This window comes from Microcebus murinus, chromosome 3 (genome assembly GCF_040939455.1).
Source record: "Microcebus murinus isolate Inina chromosome 3, M.murinus_Inina_mat1.0, whole genome shotgun sequence".
NCBI lineage: Eukaryota > Metazoa > Chordata > Mammalia > Primates > Cheirogaleidae > Microcebus > Microcebus murinus.
In genome coordinates this window covers 113,584,661-113,605,000 of record NC_134106.1, presented here as the reverse complement: position 1 = coordinate 113,605,000, position 20,340 = coordinate 113,584,661, and the positions used below count along the sequence as shown (strand labels likewise).

Here is a 20,340-nt window from a genome sequence, read left to right as displayed (position 1 = left end):
CGCAGTTTAATAGATACTTTTATTTATTAGAGGTAAAAAAAAACTTTAATAAATATCACATTATTTTATGTGGTAGCAAATTTTTCATAGTAACTTCGTTATGTAAAATGGGTCTTTTTTGGTTTTATACAGAGCCCACTTAATAAAATATCTTTTACATATCATAAGGAAATTCTAATCTTATTATTCTTTATATCCTGGAAAGATAAAGTATATTGTACTAGAAAAACTGTAGATTATTTGAAGCTATAATTTATAATTTAATCTTTCTATTTTTATTCTTCTCTAATCTAAAAACATTAATTTTCATTACTCCTTAAATTTTCTATCTGTGTGTCTACCAACACAAAAATATTTAGTATTTTTCAATTTGAGAAAGCTGATGCCATGATGTTTATATATATTTAAAAGTCAGAATACATGACTAATTTAACACTTATAATTTAATATGTTTTTTCTTTATAGGCTTTACTACAGATTTTTAATTCTAAAAAATAAACTTTACTAATGAGTTTGCTTTTGAGTTTGTGTATGTGTAATTAAATGTTTTTATTTATCTTAGAATTTAGCTTGGGTTAAATCATATAACATCTGCTTTGATTTGGAAGATTGCAATGAAATTTTTATTCAGCTTTTTAGGACTCTCTTCTCAGTAATCAAGTAAGTTGTCTTTTAAGCATTTTTGTCTCTTTTTCTTGCTGTGTGTATTGAAGTGTCATGTATTCTACATGTACACTAAGATCTTTTAGTTATAAGGAATCGTTCTCCTTAGAAGACTTAACATAAAGAGGGAAATAAACAGAAACTCTGTTGCCTGAAAGCTGACTTTGCCTTCATACTTTAATTTGAAACTATGATATCAACTTATCATTTGACTGTGCCCCATTCTGGGTTGGGGGCTATTAAACAATATAGAAATATAAAACAGAGGCCTTGTTTTGGTGAATCTTATTATCCAGTAGAGGCAACAACATATAGCAGATGGTATGAGACTTTATACAATGAAGTACTAAACTTCAGTAGTACTTTAATAAAAAGAATTTGTTTTATAAAATGTGGATTCTGTCAAAAGGCCACACTAAAGGATTCAGAAGGCCACATGTGTCCCCAGCGCTGCAGGTTCCCCACCCCTATATGGCGTCCAATCCAAAGACAAATTGCTGGACAGGAAAGCCCAAGCTCTAATTTCAGTATAGTACAGTTTTGTTTTGATTTTGGTTTTTGGGTTTTTTTTGTAGTAAATCAAGCTATGAAATGTGTTCTAGAGCAGTGGTCCCCAACCTTTTTTGGCATCAGGGACTGATTTCATGGAAGATAATTTTTCCACACACTGGGGGTTGGGAGGGATGGTTTCAGGATGATTCAAGCTCAATACATTTATTGTGCAGCAAAACCTCTCTGCTAATGGTTATCTGTATTCGAAGCTGCTCCTCAGCGCTCAATCACCACCCCACCCCTACCTCAGATCATCAGGCATTAGATTCTCATAAGGAGGCACAACCTAGATCCCTCGTGTTAGCAGTTTACAGTAGGGTTTGTGCTCCTATGAGAATCTAATGCCACCACTGATCTGACAGGAGGAGAAGCCTATGAGGTGAGGCAGTGATGGGGAGTGGCTGCAAATACAGATGCAGCTTCACTCGCCTGCTGCTCACTTGCTGTGCAGCCTAGTTCTTAACGGGGGAGACTGCAGTTCTAGAACATTATGTTATATGCAAATGAACATAAGATATTTTACAGAGATTTTGAATTTTCTAATGGCCACATTATGAAAGATAAAATAGCTGAGATTCATTTTAATAATTTATCCCACTCTATCCAAAAGTATTATCATTTCAACATGTGTCCCTTTTCATACTTCACGTGTTCACTAGCCAAATGTGTCTAATGGCTTGCAGATGGCATATTTGGGCAGCGTGTTTCTAGAGTTTTCTGTATATTTTTATGACTACTGTATTATGTTTTCTTTTTCCTTAGATAGAAAAGTAGGACTAGGTGTTAACCTGGAATAAACAGGAAAGGATCAGACCAGCCTGGTCTAGGGACAGAGGCTTACGGAAAGACTATGAAAAAAAGCTTCCTTTGGTATTTGATTAGCAGTAGGCCCTTAAAATAAATGATAGAATAAGGAATCCTTACCTTTGTTTTAGTTAGCTTTTGCTGCATAACAAAACAACCTAAAAACTTGATAGTTTATGACAACCACTATTTTATATAGATTGGGATTCTGCTTGGCATTTTTTTGTCTGGACTAGATTTACTCCAGTGTTTGCAGTCACTTAGCAGGAGATCTGGCAGTTGGCTGAGGTAGTAGGAGAACTGGGTCACATATCTTGTTATCTGCAGGTTAGCCTCTTCATATGTTGACTTGGTTTCAAAAGTAACAAGAAAAGCCAGGTATGGTGGCTTATACGTGTAATCCCAGTACTTTGGGAAGCCTGGGCAGGAGAATTGCTTGATACCAGGAGTTGAAGACCAGCCTGGGCAACATAGCGAGACACCTGTCTCTACCAGAAATTTAAAAATTAGCCAGTTGAGCATGGTGGCAGGTGTCTGTAGTCCTAGCTACTCAGGAGGATGAGGCAATAGGTTTGGTTGAACCAAGAGTTCCAGCCTAGGCAACAGAGAAGACCCTGTCTCTGAAAAGAAACAAAAAGTAGCAAGAAAGGGCAAGCCTCACTGGACAAGCACTTGAAACTGATTCTTGCTTGGCCTTATTTTTTATACTGTATTGGTTTTTCATATGTCTGTTTGAAATTCTTTGAGAGATACCAGGATGACATTTTCAGAACCTTCTAGTTATAAGTTCTGGTAGGCACTTTAGATCAGAGGTTTGATTTTCAGTAAAGTGAAGTAAAACTTCTAATGACAATGATACAGTAAAAATTACTTGTGTTGGCTTAGGTGTTTTGGGGTGTTTAAATATGTTTTTATCTTTTTTTTTTTTTTTTTTTGAGACGGAGTCTTGCTCTGTTGCCTGTTGCCTGGGCTAGAGTGCCATGGTATCAGGCAACCTCAGACTCCTGGGCTCAAGCAATCCTTCTACCTCAGCCTCCCAAGTAACTGGGACTACAGGCTTGTGTCACCACTCCCAGCTAATTTTTTCTATATATTTTTAGTTGTCCAGATAATTTCTTTCTATTGTTAGTATAGATGGGGCCTCGCTCTTGCTCAGGCTGGTCTCAGTATAGATGGGGCCTCGCTCTTGCTCAGGCTGGTCTTGAACTCCTGACCTTGAGCAGTCGGCCTCGGGCTCCCAGAGTGCTAGGATTACAGGCATAAGCCACCATGCCCGGCCTGTTTTTATCTTATTTTGAGGAATTTATTAAAATCTAAGAGGGGAGAAAAGGTTTAAAAAACTGTCCACATTCATTATGATATATAATTTGTTGTTGTTGTTCCATTACGTATGTAAAATTTTGTCACCATTTAAAATCTAGGGCATGTAAGCAAAAGTATCCTTTCAAGTCGACATTTTTTTTTTTTTTTTTTTTTTTTTTTTGAGTCAGAGTCTCACTCTGTTGCCCAGGCTAGAGTGAGTGCCGTGGCGTCAGCCTGGCTCACAGCAACCTCAGTCTCCGGGGCTCAGCGATCCTACTGCCTCAGCCTCCCAAGTAGCTGGGACTACAGGCATGCGCCACCATGCCCGGCTAATTTTTTGTATATATATTTTTAGCTGGTCAATTAATTTATTTCTATTTTTGGTAGAGACGGGGTCTCACTCAGGCTGGTTTCGAACTCCTGACCTTGAGCAATCCGCCCGCCTCGGCCTCCCAAAGTGCTAGGATTACAGGCGTCAGTCAGCCACCACGCCCGGCCCAAGTCGACATTTTTAATTAGGCAGAATTTAACTCTTAGAGTCCTAGTTGTATAGAGACTTAATTTATTATAAAAGTCTTTCTCTTCTTTTTTTAATGTGAATGGAGGAAAATTACTTCATTAGAAATTATGTTGGTCTTTGTTTTTATAAAATACAACAATACCTTAACAGCTTTGGTAGTAGTAGAAAACAAATAGAGTAACCAAAATTTCTTTGCCTTTCATTGTTCCCTCAAGTGAAAATTCCTTTGTCTGAGATTATTATTTTAAACTGGAAAGTTTAATTTTCTTTATGTACGCCTGAATTTTCTTTCTTTTCTTCTATTTTCTTTATTTAGCAACAGCCACAATAAGAAGGTACAAATGCACATGCTAGACTTGATGAGTTCTATCATCATGGAAGGTGATGGAGTTACTCAAGAATTATTAGACTCGATTCTTATTAACCTTATTCCTGCACATAAGGTCTGTAAAGTATGAAGATATTAAAGGTTAATATTTAAAGGTAGTGCTCCTCATAAGAATGAACAATTGTTTTATGACCATTCGCAATCTCACGTAATTACACCCATTATTACTCTGCAGCCCCAAATAAAATAGATTTACACACATTAGTCTTATAGCTATTATGTTTACAAGATACATTGAATAACGTAATATGTAAGATTTTCATTCAGTTAAGTTGTCCCTGTTTTCTGGAAACTAAAAATATTTCATATTCACTATTCATGACTAATCTGAGAATTATAAGGGTTTGGGTTATTGAATTTTTGATAGTTTCATTTGGAAAAAATGTATTTTCTCCTTTATAACATATATGTGGAACACAGGTATTTGGATTTCTTCTCAGAACCCATATTGTACATTTTTCTTAGGCACTTTCAGAAAAAGATTTGGGCAGAAGCAGGAGCTATATAGTTAATGTTAAAGGGGAAAGGATGATTCAGAGCTGTGTCATTCCTCCGTGTTCCCTTTTTCTATTTCTCTCCACCAGGTCCTTCTAAGAAACTGAGGGACTGGCTCCACACAAATTCCACCACTGGGCTCTGCTCAAGCCTACCACAATGTTGATATTTGCCCTCTTATTTTTTTCTTCTGATGGTTCAGTAACCTATTATCAGATTACATGAACAATGTGTCTTATACTTACAAAAAGATAAGATTAACTTAAAATTTTTTTCTTGACTCTCTTTGCATTTTATTTTATTTATTTTTTTTTTTGAGACAGAGTCTTGCTTTGTTGCCTAGGCTAGAGTGAGTGCCGTGGCGTCAGCCTAGCTCACGGCAACCTCAATCTCCTGGGCTCAAGTGATCTTCCTGCCTTAGCCTCCCCAGTAGCTGGGACTACAGGCATGCGCCACCATGCCCGGCTAATTTTTTCTATATATATATTAGTTGGCCAATTAATCTATTTATAGTAGAGACGGGTCTCGCTCAGGCTGGTTTCGAACTCCTGACCTTTAGGAATCCTCCCGTCTGGGCCTCCCAAAGTGCTAGGATTACAGGCATGAGCCACTGCACCTGGCCTATAGTCTTTCTTAAACCTTTAAATTTGTTACAATACATTGAGACCCTGGAAGAGGAAGCATAATACTTAGCATTTCAAAAATACAATTGATCAAGAACCCTTTTTATTTGGAAAACTTTCCAGATCTGCTCTGCTTTTCCCTAGAACATAGATTAAATAGTGAAATACTGAGGGTGGTCCATTAGATGGGGGTGTGTGTGTGTGTGTTTAGGATACATGGGTGTAGTTGCCATATCACATTGGTTAAACCAAGAAGCCTTAGGTCCACATCAGAAACTTTATATAGGATTATACTTTGAGCAAACTGTCTAAATACATTTTAGATTTTGATTGATAATTAAGTTCAATTTGCAACTTCTGCATTTGGGACCACATGACTAGAGGATATTGAGTAAGACCTTGAATGGAATTCAGTTATATTTTTTGCTTCATATTTTAGTAGATTATCTCATAAATTCACTGAATTATTTATAACTTTTTTTTTCCAGAACTTAAATAAACAGTCCTTTGACCTTGCAAAAGTCCTATTGAAAAGGACAGTCCAGACTATTGAAGCATGCATTGCCAATGTATGTATCTGTCTATTTATTCCATAATTGTGTAATTCTTTATCCATCGTGCTAATATATTAGAACCTCTTACATGTCCATTTAGCCTATAAATTTCAGCTGTTTAGAGCAAATACAAAAGAACTTATGTAACCAAAGTTAGAAAAACACAGCATAAGCTCCATGATGTTGTTTTAAAATGGCACAAGATGGTTGATGTTACTCTATGAAAACGTGTCTACAACTCCCCCCCATCTGCATTTGTATTATTATGTTTATTTTATTATTTCCTAGATAGGGTAATGTCATTCACTTTCTTCTTGCACCTTTATCTTTGGGTCTCTGTGTCTTTCTTTATTTTCCTCATACTTTTTAGGTCATTCTTCTGAAACCTTTCTGTTTCTTCCTCCTCGTGAATAGTTGTTATATGTAGTAATAAAAATACTTTTAAAAAAATTCTTGAGTAGAGGTTTGTTCTGTTCTTATATTTTTTACTAAAAAAATCAATAATTTGGGGAAAATTTGTAATTCTACTACCTTAATATATTAATTAATTCTATTGCACATTTCATCATGTTTATACCTATTTCCCTGCATACTTGATGTAAAATATTGTATTGTTTTCATTTATATATGTATTTTACATATTTTGATTTTTTTAATTTAATATGTCTGACTATAAATGTTCTGCTGAATTGATACATTCCCATTTCCCTATTCTTATGCATTTAGGGTTTTTTTAAAGTGTTTTTTCCTTTACTAATCTTTGTGAATGTAGCATTTATCTATTGTTATATTATTTTCCACAGATAAAACCTAAATGAGAGTTTAGGAATTTAAAAAGTATTTATTATATTAGTATTATTTCTGTTACAAAATATTTAAACAGGCTAAACATTTTTTTCAAATAGTACAAAATTTTGTATACGGTGAAAAGTGACCTTCTTCAACCCTATTCTCAATTTTCAAAAATAACTGTCACCAAAAGGTTCTTACATATCCTTTCAGAAGTAGTGTTCTATGCTCATTCGTGTGTGTGTGTGTATTTTGTTAAGACTGTCTCCTTCATTCTTTTTAAGGTCTGCATAGTAATTATGAATATTTTCAACTCTTAATTTATGCTGCTTTTCAAAAGAAATATATCAATTTATGGTACTATCAGAAATATATGCTTGTATCAGTGGCATACAATTTTAGCATTTAAAAATTTTTTTATCAGAGTATTATGGGAGTACAAACATTTTGGTTACATAAATTGCTTTTGTACAGTTTGAGTCAAAGTTATAAGTGTGCTCATCACCCAGATAGTGTGCATTGTACCCATTAGGAGTGAATTTACCCATCCCTTGCTCTCCCCTCCCACCTGTTTGATTTCTTCCCCCCCCAACCTGTTTGATTTCTAATGAGTTTTATTTCCATATGTGCACGTGAGTGTTATTCCATTAGTTCCAATCTAATAGTGAGTACATGTGGTGTTTGTTTTTCCATTCTTATGATACTTCACTTGGAAGAATGGTCTTCAGTTCCATCCAGGTTAATACAGGAGGCATTAGTTCACCATTTTTTTTATGGCCGAGTAGTACTCCGTAGTATACATATATGACATCTTACTAATCCACGCATGTATTGATAGGCACTTGGGTTGTTTCCACATCTTTGCAATCATGAATTGAGCTGCTGTAAACATTCAGGTATAGGTGTCTTTTAAATAAAATGCCCTTTTTTCCTTTGGGTAAATACCCAGTAGTAGAATTGCTGGATCAAATGGTAGTTCTACTTTTAGTTATTTGATATATCTCTATACTGCCTTCCATAGAGTTTGTAGTACTTTGCAGTCCCACCAACAGTGTAAAAGCAGCACCAGCATTTGTTGCTTTGGGATTTTTTGATAGAAGCCATTCTCATTGAAGTTAGGTGATAGCTCATTGTTGTTTTGATTTACATTTCCCTGATGATTAGAGATGTTGAGAATTTTTTTCATGTTTCTTGTTCATTAGTCTGTCTTCTTTTGAAAAGTTTTTTTTCATGTCTTTTGTCTGCTTTTTCATGGACAGGTTTGGTTTTTTTATTGCTGACTTGCCTGAGTTTTTGGTAGATTCTGGCTATCAGCTCTTAATCATATATATAGCATTCAAATATTTTCTCCCATTCTGTTGGTGTCTATTTTGCTCTATTGAATGTTTCCTTGGCTGTGCAGAAGCCTTTTAATTTGATTAGGTCCCATGTATTTCTTTTTGTTGTTGCTGTGATTGTTTTGGGATCTTCATAAATTCTTTGCATAGGTCGATGTCTATAAGAGGATTTCAAACATTTCATCTAGAATTCTTGCAGTTTCATGCCTTAGTTTCAAGTCTGTTATCCATCATGGGTTAATTTTTATGAGCGGTGAGAGGTGTACATCCTGTTTCAGTCTTCTACATGTGGCTATCCAGTTTTCCCAGTACTACTTATTGAATGGAAATTCTTTCAGATAGCAACATGAGAATGGTTTTGTATCTGGGTTCTCTGTTCTGATCCATTGGTCTATGTCTCTTTTCTTGTGTCAGTACCATGCTGTTTTGGTTTTGATCTGGTAAAGTGATGCCTCCTTTTTTTCTTTTTACTGAACGTTGCCTTGGCTATTCAGGCTCTTTTCTAGTTCCATATGAAACATAGAATTATTTTTTCTAAATCTGCAAAAAATAACATTTTTTAATGGAGATTGCATTGAATCTGTAAACCACTTCAGGTAGTATAGACATTTTAACAATGTTGATTCTGCCAATCCATGAGCATGATACGTTTTTGCATTTGTTTACATCCTCTGCGATTTCCTTCTTTGATGTTTCCTAGTTCTCTCTGTAGAGGTCTTTCCCCTTGGTGAAATTCCTAGGTATTTTATTTTCTTTGCCAGTGTTATGAAAGGTATTGTGTCTCTGATTTGATTCTCAGCTTGACTGTTGTTGGCATATAGGATTGCTACTGATTTGTGTACATTTATTTTGATCCTGAAACTTTGCTGAATTTATTTATCAATTCCAGGAGTCTCTTGGCAGAATCCTTGGGGTTTTCTACATATAGGATCATATCGTCAGCAAAGAGCAATAGTTTTACCTCTTCTGCCCGCATTTGTATATCCTTGATTTCCTTCTCTTGCCTGTTTGCTCTGACTAGAACTTTAGTACTATGTTGAATAGAAGTGGTGAATTGTAGGTTGGTTCCAGTCTGGTTCCAGTTCTAAGCAGGAATGTTTTCAGTTTTTTCCTGTTCAGTATGATGTTGGCTGTGGGTCTGTCCTCTGTGGCTTTTATAATTTTTAGATATGTTCCATCTATGCCTATTTTGTTAAGAGTTCTTATAAAGGGTGCCGAATTTTGTCAAATGCTTTTTCTGCATCCATTGAGAGGATCATAGGGTGTCTGCTTTTGCATCTATTTATGTGGTGAATCGTATTTTATAGATTTGCATATGTTGAACCATCCTTGCATCTCAGATTTTTTTTTTTTTTTTGGAGACAAGAGTCTCACTCTGTCACCCCTAGTAGAGTGCAATGGTGTCATCATAGCTCACTGCAACCTCAAATGACCTTCCTGCCTCAGGCTCCAGAGTAGCTGGGACTATAGGCATGTGCTGCAATGCCCAGCTAATTATTCTTTTTAGTAGAGATGGGGTCTCGCTCTTGCTCAGGCTGGTCTTGAACTCCTGAGCTCAAGCAGTCCTCCTGCCTTGGCTTCCCAGAGTGCTAGGATTACAGGCATGAGCACCGTGCCTGGCCTAAATTTAATTTCTTTCTAAGTGTGTATGGGAGGTAGGGCATGGTGGTAGTTATTTGTTATAATAATTTGTGTTCTTGGTATTATATACTTTGTTTCTCCTTAGCATTCTATTAAATTATTAGCTTTTTGTATCATCAGTTTTTTCTTCCTTTTGTCATTTCAGTCAAAATGTATTTGACTTTTTCTGGGTATTATAATAAAAACTGAAACAAACGTAAAACCTCATACTAAACTTATGGGAAAATTAGATTAATTTAAAGAAAAATCAAAGATTGAGGCTTAAAATTTTTTTCTCTGCTACAAGGAGATTTCTCTGTAAAATTCCCTATGGTGAACTATATAAACTGTCTAAATTGTTTTGTTGTAATGAAAAGGAAGATTCTTAGAAATGGTATCGTTATTCAAAATATAGCCAACAACCCAATTGTTTTTATTTTACTTTTTAAACATTTATGATTTGATATTATTTGGAGGTTTCTTTTATTTAGATGACTATTATATATTAGTAATTCAAACACCTTTATCACACCTTTCAGTTATATATGTAATGCCTAATTATATAGTCTTTAAAATCACATGTTTATAGAAAATAAGTGTTTAAATGAAATGGATATTTTATTTTTGTTTTTAATATCTCCTATAGTTTTTCAATCAAGTCCTGGTGCTGGGAAGATCATCAGTAAGTGATTTGTCAGAACATGTATTTGATCTGATTCAGGAACTTTTTGCTATAGATCCTCATTTATTATTATCTGTCATGCCGCAGCTTGAATTCAAACTGAAGGTAGGACTGACCAATTTTCAAGCCATTTAATCTTTAAATGAAAAAATATATATCACATAGTTTTTCTGTAACTGTAGAAGAATAAAATGTGAGTTCAATTTATCTTACATTTAGGTAAGGTTTACATTTTTCAGTCATTTGAATAAAACAGTACGTCTCATCTGGGTGATAGGAGAATTTACATTGCAAAATTATAATATACCTAGTTGTTAAATACCTACTGATAAATACACTGAAACAAGTAATAGATATAAAAATGATATTATCTTAGAAATTTATTATATATGTTGGTATTAAATGCTGTTCATTATTAGATAGGTATCTTTTAGCACATCAGAAGTCTTTAAATTGAATGCTCAAAGGGTCACCCTTTCATGGTATAGATTAAGGACAGAAGTATGACAATAAAGCCAACTAAGCAAAGAATTCATAACTCCTCAAAAAAATATGAAACCTGATGCTCAATCCCCTATCCTTGCTGAACTATAGAAATTAACACCTTACATTTTTTTAATATTCTGTACTTTTTGAAAATACTTTTTATATCCAGTATCTTATTTCATCCTTAAGTCTAAACTATGTTATACTTAGAACTAACATTACAGTTTTGATTCTTTTTTCTTTCTTTTTTCTTTTTTGAGACAGGGCCTCGCCTTGTCAGCCTACTATAGTACAGTGGCATCATCATAGCTCACTGCAGCCTCAAACTCCTGGGCTGAAGCAATCCTCCTGCCTCAGCTTCCAGCGGAGCTGGGACTACAGACAGGGCACCACCACACCTGGCTAATTTTTCTGTTTTTTGTAGCGATGAGGTCTTGCTCTTGCTCAGTCTGGTCTCAAACTCCTGCCCTCAAGCAAGCAATCCTGCCTGCCTCAGCCTCTCAGAGTACTAGGATTACAGGCGTGAGCCACCGAGCCTGGCAGTTTTGATTCTTTTTTTTTTTTTTTTTTTGAGACAGAGTCTCGCTTTGTTGCCCGGGCTAGAGTGAGTGCCCTGGCGTCAGCCTAGCTCACAGCAACCTCAAACTCCTGGGCTCGAGCGATCCTTCTGTCTCAGCCTCCCGAGTAGCTGGGACTACAGGCATGCGCCACCATGCCTGGCTAATTTTTTATATATATCAGTTGGCCAATTAGTTTCTTTCTATTTATAGTAGAGACGGGGTCTTGCTCTTGCTCAGGCTGGTTTTGAACTCCTGACCTTGAGCAATCCGCCCGCCTCGGCCTCCCAGAGAGCTAGGATTACAGGCGTGAGCCACCGCGCCCGGCCAGTTTTGATTCTTGAGATGAAATATTTAAGATGAAGTATTTTGCCCAGTTTTAAAGCAGATTTGGATTAGATCTCAGATTTTCATTTCCTAGAAATTTATATACATAATTAAGGATTGTCCATATTGTCTTTATTATAAGCATATGCTATTTATAATATAAAGGACATCATATCAATAACAGTTTACCCATAAGAAACTCTGGTAATGGGAAATATGTTATATAGAAAACAAGGTGGTTTTTTTTTTCTTTTACTATTAAAGAGTTTATTTTAACAACAGCCTAAAGATATTTCCATACTAAATGATTTCTAAGTATAAGGCGTTAAAATATTTCCCCCCAATCTATCCTTAGAACCTGAATATGTAAAATCAGGCCTTTTTAACCCTTAAGGAAGCCTGCCGTGATGGGATGGTAGGAAGGGATTGGGAATAAGACTTTCAGATTCCAATTTGTGAACTTAATGTAAACTGAGGGAATCTATGGTATTCATACTCTCATTGTTCTATAGTTTTGTTTAAAGCCATGGATGGTAATTAATAGTATCCAGCTGAAGTATAGGGTTAATTTGATACATTTTATTTCATAATCTCTTTTTAGTTATTGGCAATGAATGAATGAATTTAAAAATCAGAAGATTTTGTTTAAAAGTTCAGATGTATGCCTTTTCTTTTCTTTTGTTTTCTTTTTTTTTGGAGACACTGTCTTTCTCTGTTGCTTGGACTAGAGTACAGTTGTGTCCTCATAGCTCACTGCAACCTGAAACTTCTGGGTTCAAGTTATTCTCCTGCTTCAGTCTCCCTGTAGCTGGGACTACAATTGCACACCACCACACCTGGCTAATTTTTTTTTTTTTCTTTAAGACATGGGGTGTGACTATGTTGCTTGGTCTGTTCTCAATCTCCTGGCCTCAAGCAGTCCTCCTGCATCAGCCTCTCAGTGCTAGGGTTATAGCTCTGAGCTACCATGCACCTGCTTTTTAAAAACCTCACACTGAACTAATGCTGTGTCTAAGTAATAGTCATGGTGGAAAGTTTTGTTTATTGTCTTATAAGAGGTGTCATTACCTGCGTTTTTATATGTTCCTGACTGTAATCCTAGCCTGTACCAATATAAGTTTTCTCATCCCAATTGAAGAAACTGAGGTTTAGATTAGTTTAGGTACTATATATAATGAGGGTGTCCCTTTTATTTTTAACTTTTTAAAAAAATTATAATAGTTTTTCTAATTTTTTTTTTCTTTTGACTCTATGTGCGCATGTAAGGGTGTCCCTTTTTTGAGTCATCAGTATGTCCTAAGCAGAGAGCTGAGAAAGTGTTTATGGCTTTGGTGATTTCCTATAGTTTCTGTCTCCGAACTTTGTATAGTTCAGAGTCCTTGCTTACAGGCCTCTGAGAAAAATACAGTGTTTGAGAAAATGGTTCAAAACAACACTTTCTTTGATTTTTATACATACAGCTATATGAGTGATCTACATAGGTCCACAGAGTACTATTTTCATGTATTTAAGATATAATCTAAAGTTGTGCTACTCAGCTTTGACTATAATTATCAAGAAATAAGACTTTTTTCATGGGGGAGGGGGAAGAAAGAGAGTGATTGACATTTATTCCCCAAATTTCAGAACCTCATAAAACCATCATAGTTGTGTCATTTTGGTTAGAGTTAAAATTAAGATTTCATAGAAAATTGTTTTGAATCGATTACTTCATAATTAGAAATAATAGTAGAACTAGCTACTTTTTCTGTCTGTGATTGGAAAGAAATAAAAACTAGGGTAGCTTTATTGAATTTCTTTTAGAAAATCATTGATAAATTGTTAATGCAGAATTTCTAATTTTTATCCACTCTTAATTATTAAAATACATATTTGTATTTGTAATTTAAGCAGTATATTATCTAATATGTTCATAAGATAATGTTCACATTATCTTATGAATTAATACAGCTGTATATCAGTGGCTCCAAATGATCTTTGTACCAAAAAAATTTACCATCACTGTAATCATTCCAACTTTACTAAAGGAATATATTTTAATTTTTAAAAAGGTAGAAGGGTGAATTTTCACTTAGTTTTTATTTCAGTAGTTTTTAGAATGTAAAATGTCACTTCATTTGAAATAACCACTGATCTACTAAAGTAGATACTTGCAAATAGAATATAATTTCCACTTATTCTAGTGTTTGACATTTAAGGGATAGATTAATTTTTCTTTAAGAAATAAATCATGTTGGCTAGTAAGTTGAACTTAGTAAAAGGTGGTACTAAAAAAAAGTCTTACATTATTGTCACTACCTGAGAAGAACTTTGTCCAAAAAAAATCATTTTTGCTCTTTATAATTAAAAGCATTAAAGCTTAAAAAAAAAAACAAAAAAACAACAACAACAAAAAAAAAAAGCATTAAAGCTTGATATAATTTTCATTTTTACATCTGTTTGATAAGTATGCCTGTTTTACTCACAAAACTCCTATTCCTGACTGTTGCAGCATTCCTAAAGAAAAGATTTTATCCTTTGGTCTTTATTTTTCTATTTTAGTTTCTATCTTTCTATAAAGATTCATTTCTTGGATTGTCTGGTATTGCTTTAGCCACATGTTGTATTTGAACACCTAAAGAAATTATCAGTTGCTTTTGGGTATTGCATTTATTTTCCTAGTGAGTATGATTTTTAAAAAGTTTATAGACCATATGGTTTCAGAATGAATTTGTGTTAAAACATGGCATCACTACTGAAACTGGAACAGAATTTTCATGGCATATACTGGTTCAGGATAAGGAAATAGGAGAGTCTTAACAAAAAAACAACTCAGTGTTGCTTTTTTATAGTGTTTAATTCACCAGACCTTTCATTTCTTAAGATTCCTGCTATGCTATTAAAATGAATTTTCCTGCATCATGAAATGCTTCAGTAGGGGATCCTTGATTAAAGCTTTATATTAATATATCAAAACCTTAATTGATGGCCGGGCGCGGTGGCTCACGCCTGTAATCCTAGCTCTTGGGAGGCCGAGGCGGGCGGATTGCTCAAGGTCAGGAGTTCAAAACCAGCCTGAGCAAGAGCGAGACCCCGTCTCTACTATAAATAGAAAGAAATAAATTGGCCAACTGATATATATATAAAAAAAATTAGCCGGGCATGGTGGCGCATGCCTGTAGTCCCAGCTACTCGGGAGGCTGAGGCAGAAGGATCGCTCGAGCCCAGGAGTTTGAGGTTGCTGTGAGCTAGGCTGACGCCACGGCACTCACTCTAGCCTGGACAACAAAGCGAGACTCTGTCTCAAAAAAAAAACAAAAAAAAAAAACCTTAATTGATGTGTTTATATTTAAGCTTAAATCATAGGACAGATTTCTTCTAAAGGAAGCTTATTAGGGTGAGGAGTATTTGCAATTTTGTCCTTCATAGACACTTTCTAGGGCTCTTAATGTTGGAGTTAAATGATATATCTTCACATTTGTAAAAGGTCTATAACCAATGCGTAGAATGCAAGTAATCAGTGAAGTAGGCATAAATTAGCAGTTGGGAAGGGTGTGAAATAAGAGCAAAGAACCAACATGGAATCAAATCAACTTCTGCATAGTAAATGAGAACAAGTGATATATTAAAGTTCTCACCATTATAAGCAGAAATATGAATTGTATCTTCTTGGGAATGTTTTGTATTATCATTTTCTATAATCTGATGAATAAAGCTCCATCTTGATTTATTTTCTCTTTTCCCTTAGAGCAATGATGGAGAAGAGCGATTAGCTGTGGTTCGACTTCTAGCTAAATTGTTTGGCTCTAAAGATTCTGATTTGGCTACACAGAATCGTCCTCTTTGGCAGTGTTTTCTTGGACGGTAAGAGAACATACAGTTCTGACATCTGTATTTTGGAGGTTTGGTGGCAGGGTCCACTGATTGAAACTACATGTATCAAAACTTTAATTGATATATGTTGGTTTCATTAGCATTCGTGTTGTGATCTTTCATGGAGAATAAATTTTTTTTTTATGAAGAAAGCTTATTTATCCATGTAACACTTTTTTTTTTTTTTTTTTTTTTTGAGACAGAGTCTCGCTTTGTTGCCCAGGCTAGAGTGAGTGCCGTGGCGTCAGCCTAGCTCACAGCAACCTCAAACTCCTGGGCTCGAGTGATCCTTCTGCCTCAGCCTCCCGGGTAGCTGGGACTACAGGCATGCGCCACCATGCCCAGCTAATTTTTTTTTTATATATATATCAGTTGGCCAATTAATTTCTTTCTATTTATAGTAGAGACGGGGTCTCGCTCTTGCTCAGGCTGGTTTTGAACTCCTGACCTTGAGCAATCCGCCCGCCTCGGCCTCCCAAGAGCTAGGATTACAGGCGTGAGCCACAGCGCCCGGCCCATGTAACACTTTTTGATATGTTTTGTGTTAAAATAATGTCATTAGAATAAATAGGTAGACATCATCTCAGGATATTCTAAGTGTTAAGATTTGTAAATCAGGCCGGGCACGGTGGCTCACACCTGTAATCCTAACACTCTGGGAGGCCGAGGCAGGTGGATTGCTCGAAATCAGGAGTTCGAAACCAGCCTGAGCAAGAGCAAGACCCCGTCTCTACTATAAATAGAAAGCAATTAATTGGCCAACTAATATATATAGAAAAAATTAGCCGGGCATGGTGGTGCAATGCCTGTAGTCCCAGCTACTCGGGAGGCTGAGGCAGGAGGATTGCTTGAGCCCAGGAGTTTGAGGTTGCTGTGAGCTAGGCTGATGCCACGGCACTCACTCTAGCCTGGGCAACAAAGCAAGACTCTGTCTCTAAAAAAAAGAATTTTTAAATCATGAAACCAAAGACAATATCCAATTTTAAGAAATCATGCCATTTGTTAGTCTGCTTATTCATTTATTGGATTGTTTATCTTTTGGGGTCTGCAGGTTATCTAATTGTATGATGTGTTTTTAACTAATTTGGTATAATTGTATGATGTTACATGGAAAATATCATTGCTTTTAACTGAAATAGTTTTTAACATTTCTTTTCAAGAATGTAGAATGATGGAATTCCATTTGACTTGATGGTGAGATTGGAAAAAATTCATGAAATTTATTAAATTCCTCCTTGCATTCTCTTTACATGTTTCTTTTGCTTCATAAGTTGGTTGGAAAGTATTTAGTATTAATATTCTGGAGATGCTTCAGATTCACCATTTTTTAGTTTATTTGATTCAGAAGATGGGGTTCTAAATGTCTTGAAATAAATTCACTTTGTAATAGTCTTTATACTAGTGTGGTAGGATCTCAGAAATCTCTTGACAGTGATATGATGATATCTTAGCAGTTACTTGCTCAGAACAGGCCATTTTGAAGATCTTAATAGAAATAAATGCTGAATATTTGAATAATTAAACATGACTCCATAAGAATTTTAAAAAAGAATGAAGCAACTGCACTTAAGGAAGATACGGAGGGAAAATTCCGTATCCCAGTGATTGACATAATATTGTAAATCATTTAAGCAAAAATGCAAGACTTCATTCTTTAACTAGGTTACTTACAAAAACGAAATCAGCCATAATAGTCTTCTTACATTTATCATTTTACATTTCCTGCTAACTCTAGGTGATTCATAGAAATAAAAAAGTAATAGTCTGTTCTGTAATATTATTTTCCTTAATTATAGCATTAAGTGTGTTGATACTTTGTAATTTACTTGATGATAAATAATGTTTAATTTTTCTCTGCCAAGTTAGAAAGTATTAACTCCTATATGCAAGATTTTATTAACATAGAAGGATTATCTCTGGGTAATATAGTAGAAGACCATAGACATTAGGACATATATTGCCTAGCTATTTGGGAGGCTGAGGCAGGAGGATCACTTCAGCCCCCAGGAGTTCGAGATCAGCCTAGGCAACATAGCTGAAGACCCTGTCTCAAAAACAAACAAAAAAGACATTTATTAAATAAGTTTAGCTTACGTGATTATTTTATGAAATCACATCAAAATAAAAAATATTTCCTGCTATTTAAAATTACATTGTTTATTGTTAATAAATATTTTAAAAGTTGCCCAGTAATCTATTTTAAATTTGAGAGTTGCTCATTTATTCCTTATTCAGTTTTGAGTCTAAATGTTATATTTCTTATTCATTGAATTCTTACAATACATTAGTCCTTTAATAGAGCGATTTATTCCAAGTTGGTCCTGAACAAAAGAAACTTTTGAGGTGAGGTAGTGTGAGTCAGACATTTTATACATTCATCTTTGAATTCCTGAATCTGCTTTATGTATATGGTGTGTTTTCTACGTCAAATCCTCAATGTTTTCCTCCCATAAACTTTTTATTCAGATTTTGTATGTTTTGAATATTTTTTATTTTGTAGCACAATTTTAAGCTCTCATTTTTAGCTCTACAAAGTGGGGAGTTTAGGTTGAATTATGCATTTATACTATTTTTTGTTTTAATGTGGTAAACACATTTTGGTTTTGAAAATATTTTTGTGAAATTATGTATCTTTTTGTTTATTAATGTACCTTTTAGTCTTCAGAACACATTAGTTGTCATTATAATAACACATTTTCTAATCAGTAACTGTTATTGTTTATAAGCATTTACATGTTACCTTATTCGAAAATAATTTTTTTGCCTTAGAATTAATGTATAGCAATGTTTTTCTATGTAGATTTAATGACATTCATGTTCCTGTGAGATTAGAGAGTGTGAAATTTGCCAGTCATTGTTTAATGAATCACCCAGATTTAGCAAAGGATCTCACAGGTAAGCTAGCTGGTTTATTTTATAAATACTAGCATAATGACACAAATATATTTTAGATGTGGTCTGTGTCCTAACTTCAATTTCTGAATGTATTTTAACTATGGTATGGTTTTAGGTCTTCATTTGTCATGTACTAGGAAATGATTTCATGTTTATGTAATAAAATTAAATTTAAAATCTTTATACTTTAATCCTTTGGAATTTTTTTGAAATCAGTTTGAGGAAGTAGAATATTCCTTAAGACATTGGATTTGGACACAAATCATTATATTATTATAATAACATGTCTAATAATTAGTGGGGAACTGATTATCTTCTGCACTAGGCTAGAATTTCTCATTCTTCCTTTGAACCTAGAACATTTAAATCTACCTATTTGGTAATAGCAATTAAGTGGCTTCTATAAAAGACTGTTGTTTACAAAAAGCACAGGAAGTACATATTTTGTTTTGATTTAGTTTGTATTATAAATTATTTTGGAATTTTTTAGGGATTATAAAACATTCTGGAATTTATATCATGTAATATACAGGTATATACCTATTAACTAACTTTTTGTAAACATATGCTATTTTTCTTTCAAACTTTAATTTGTAACTGAATTTCCAAATTATCTAAATTAAATACTGCAATGTGATTTTACTTTTCCAGGCTAGTTGATGTAAAATACATTATTTGTTAAAATGCGACTGTGGAATTAGAAGCATAGTTTTGTGATTACAGTAAAGTATTGCTGCCTTAAAAATAATTTTAATTCATGCCATAGTTTACAAACATTGTTTTAGTATAGACAAAAACTTCAAGCATTGCTAGTCTCTGTGTCTTTCTGTATCATGATGAATTACATAGCTAACATTAGCTTAAGTTTTTTTCTCTCATTACAGAATATTTGAAGGTCAGATCTCACGATCCAGAAGAAGCTATTCGTCATGATGTCATTGTTACCATAATAACAGCTGCCAAAAGAGACCTTGCATTAGTAAATGATCAGCTGCTTGGCTTTGTAAGGGAAAGAACACTGGATAAACGGGTAAAATCTGACAAATTTTATTCAACTGTGATTTACTATTTAAATTGTTTGCTTAATATAATTGGTATTGTTTTCTATTACATTTAAAGCCTTTCTGTGTGAAACTGAAATTAATAATAATAATGCTAAATAAAGATTACCCAGGTGTGGTGGTGCGTGCCTGTAGTCCCAGTTGTTCAAGAGGCTGAGGCAGGAGAACCACGTGAGCTGAGGAATTTGAAGTTACAATGAGCTATTATCATGCCACTATACTCTAGCTTGAGTGAGGGCAAGACCCTGTCTCAAAAAAACAAACCAAAAAAAAAAAAAATCCATGAAAAGCAGAAAATGCTAAATAAAGAGCTAATAATTTGTATGTTTCCTATATATCTTTTAATTATCTTTATGAATGAACACATTGGATTCTATAGCTTTTCTGATCTTAAGCATAGGTTTCTCTTCTAGCATATCTTTATGAAAGAACCACTAAACAGAGTTTTTTCTTGTCACTTATATGATGAGTTTCAAAATATAATGATTGCGGCCGGGCACAGTGGCTCACGCCTGTAACCCTAGCACTCTAGGAGGGCGAGGTCAGGAGTTCAAAATCAGCCTGAGCAAGAGCGAGACCCCGTCTCTACTATAAATAGAAATTAATTGGCCAACTAATATATATAGAAAAAACTAGCTGGGCATAGTGGCACATGCCTGTAGTCCCAGCTACTCGGGAGGCTGAGGCAGCAGGATTGCTTGAGCCCAGGAGATTGAGGTTGCTGTAAGCTAGGCTGACGCCACGGCACTCACTCTCGCCTGGGCAATAATGCGAGACTCTGTCTCAAAAAAATAAAAAAATAATGATTGATCACCTATATTTGTTATAGTTAA

General features: G+C 34.7%; 1 protein-coding gene across 5 annotated transcripts in view; it reads left to right on the top strand.

Annotated features, from left to right (window-relative positions):
- Positions 1–20,340, top strand: part of PDS5A (PDS5 cohesin associated factor A) — a 134,549-nt gene that overhangs the window by 41,380 nt on the left and 72,829 nt on the right. For all 5 annotated transcript variants that reach the window (XM_012753924.3, XM_076001201.1, XM_076001202.1 and 2 more), the window contains exons 4-11: positions 1–32; positions 563–660; positions 4,158–4,284; positions 5,836–5,916; positions 10,294–10,434; positions 15,427–15,542; positions 18,352–18,446; positions 19,331–19,476. The exon at positions 1–32 is cut by the window's left edge and continues 55 nt beyond it. In XM_012753924.3, coding sequence (XP_012609378.1) covers positions 1–32; positions 563–660; positions 4,158–4,284; positions 5,836–5,916; positions 10,294–10,434; positions 15,427–15,542; positions 18,352–18,446; positions 19,331–19,476 — 836 coding nt within the window. The remainder of the gene's footprint in view (positions 33–562; positions 661–4,157; positions 4,285–5,835; positions 5,917–10,293; positions 10,435–15,426; positions 15,543–18,351; positions 18,447–19,330; positions 19,477–20,340) is intronic.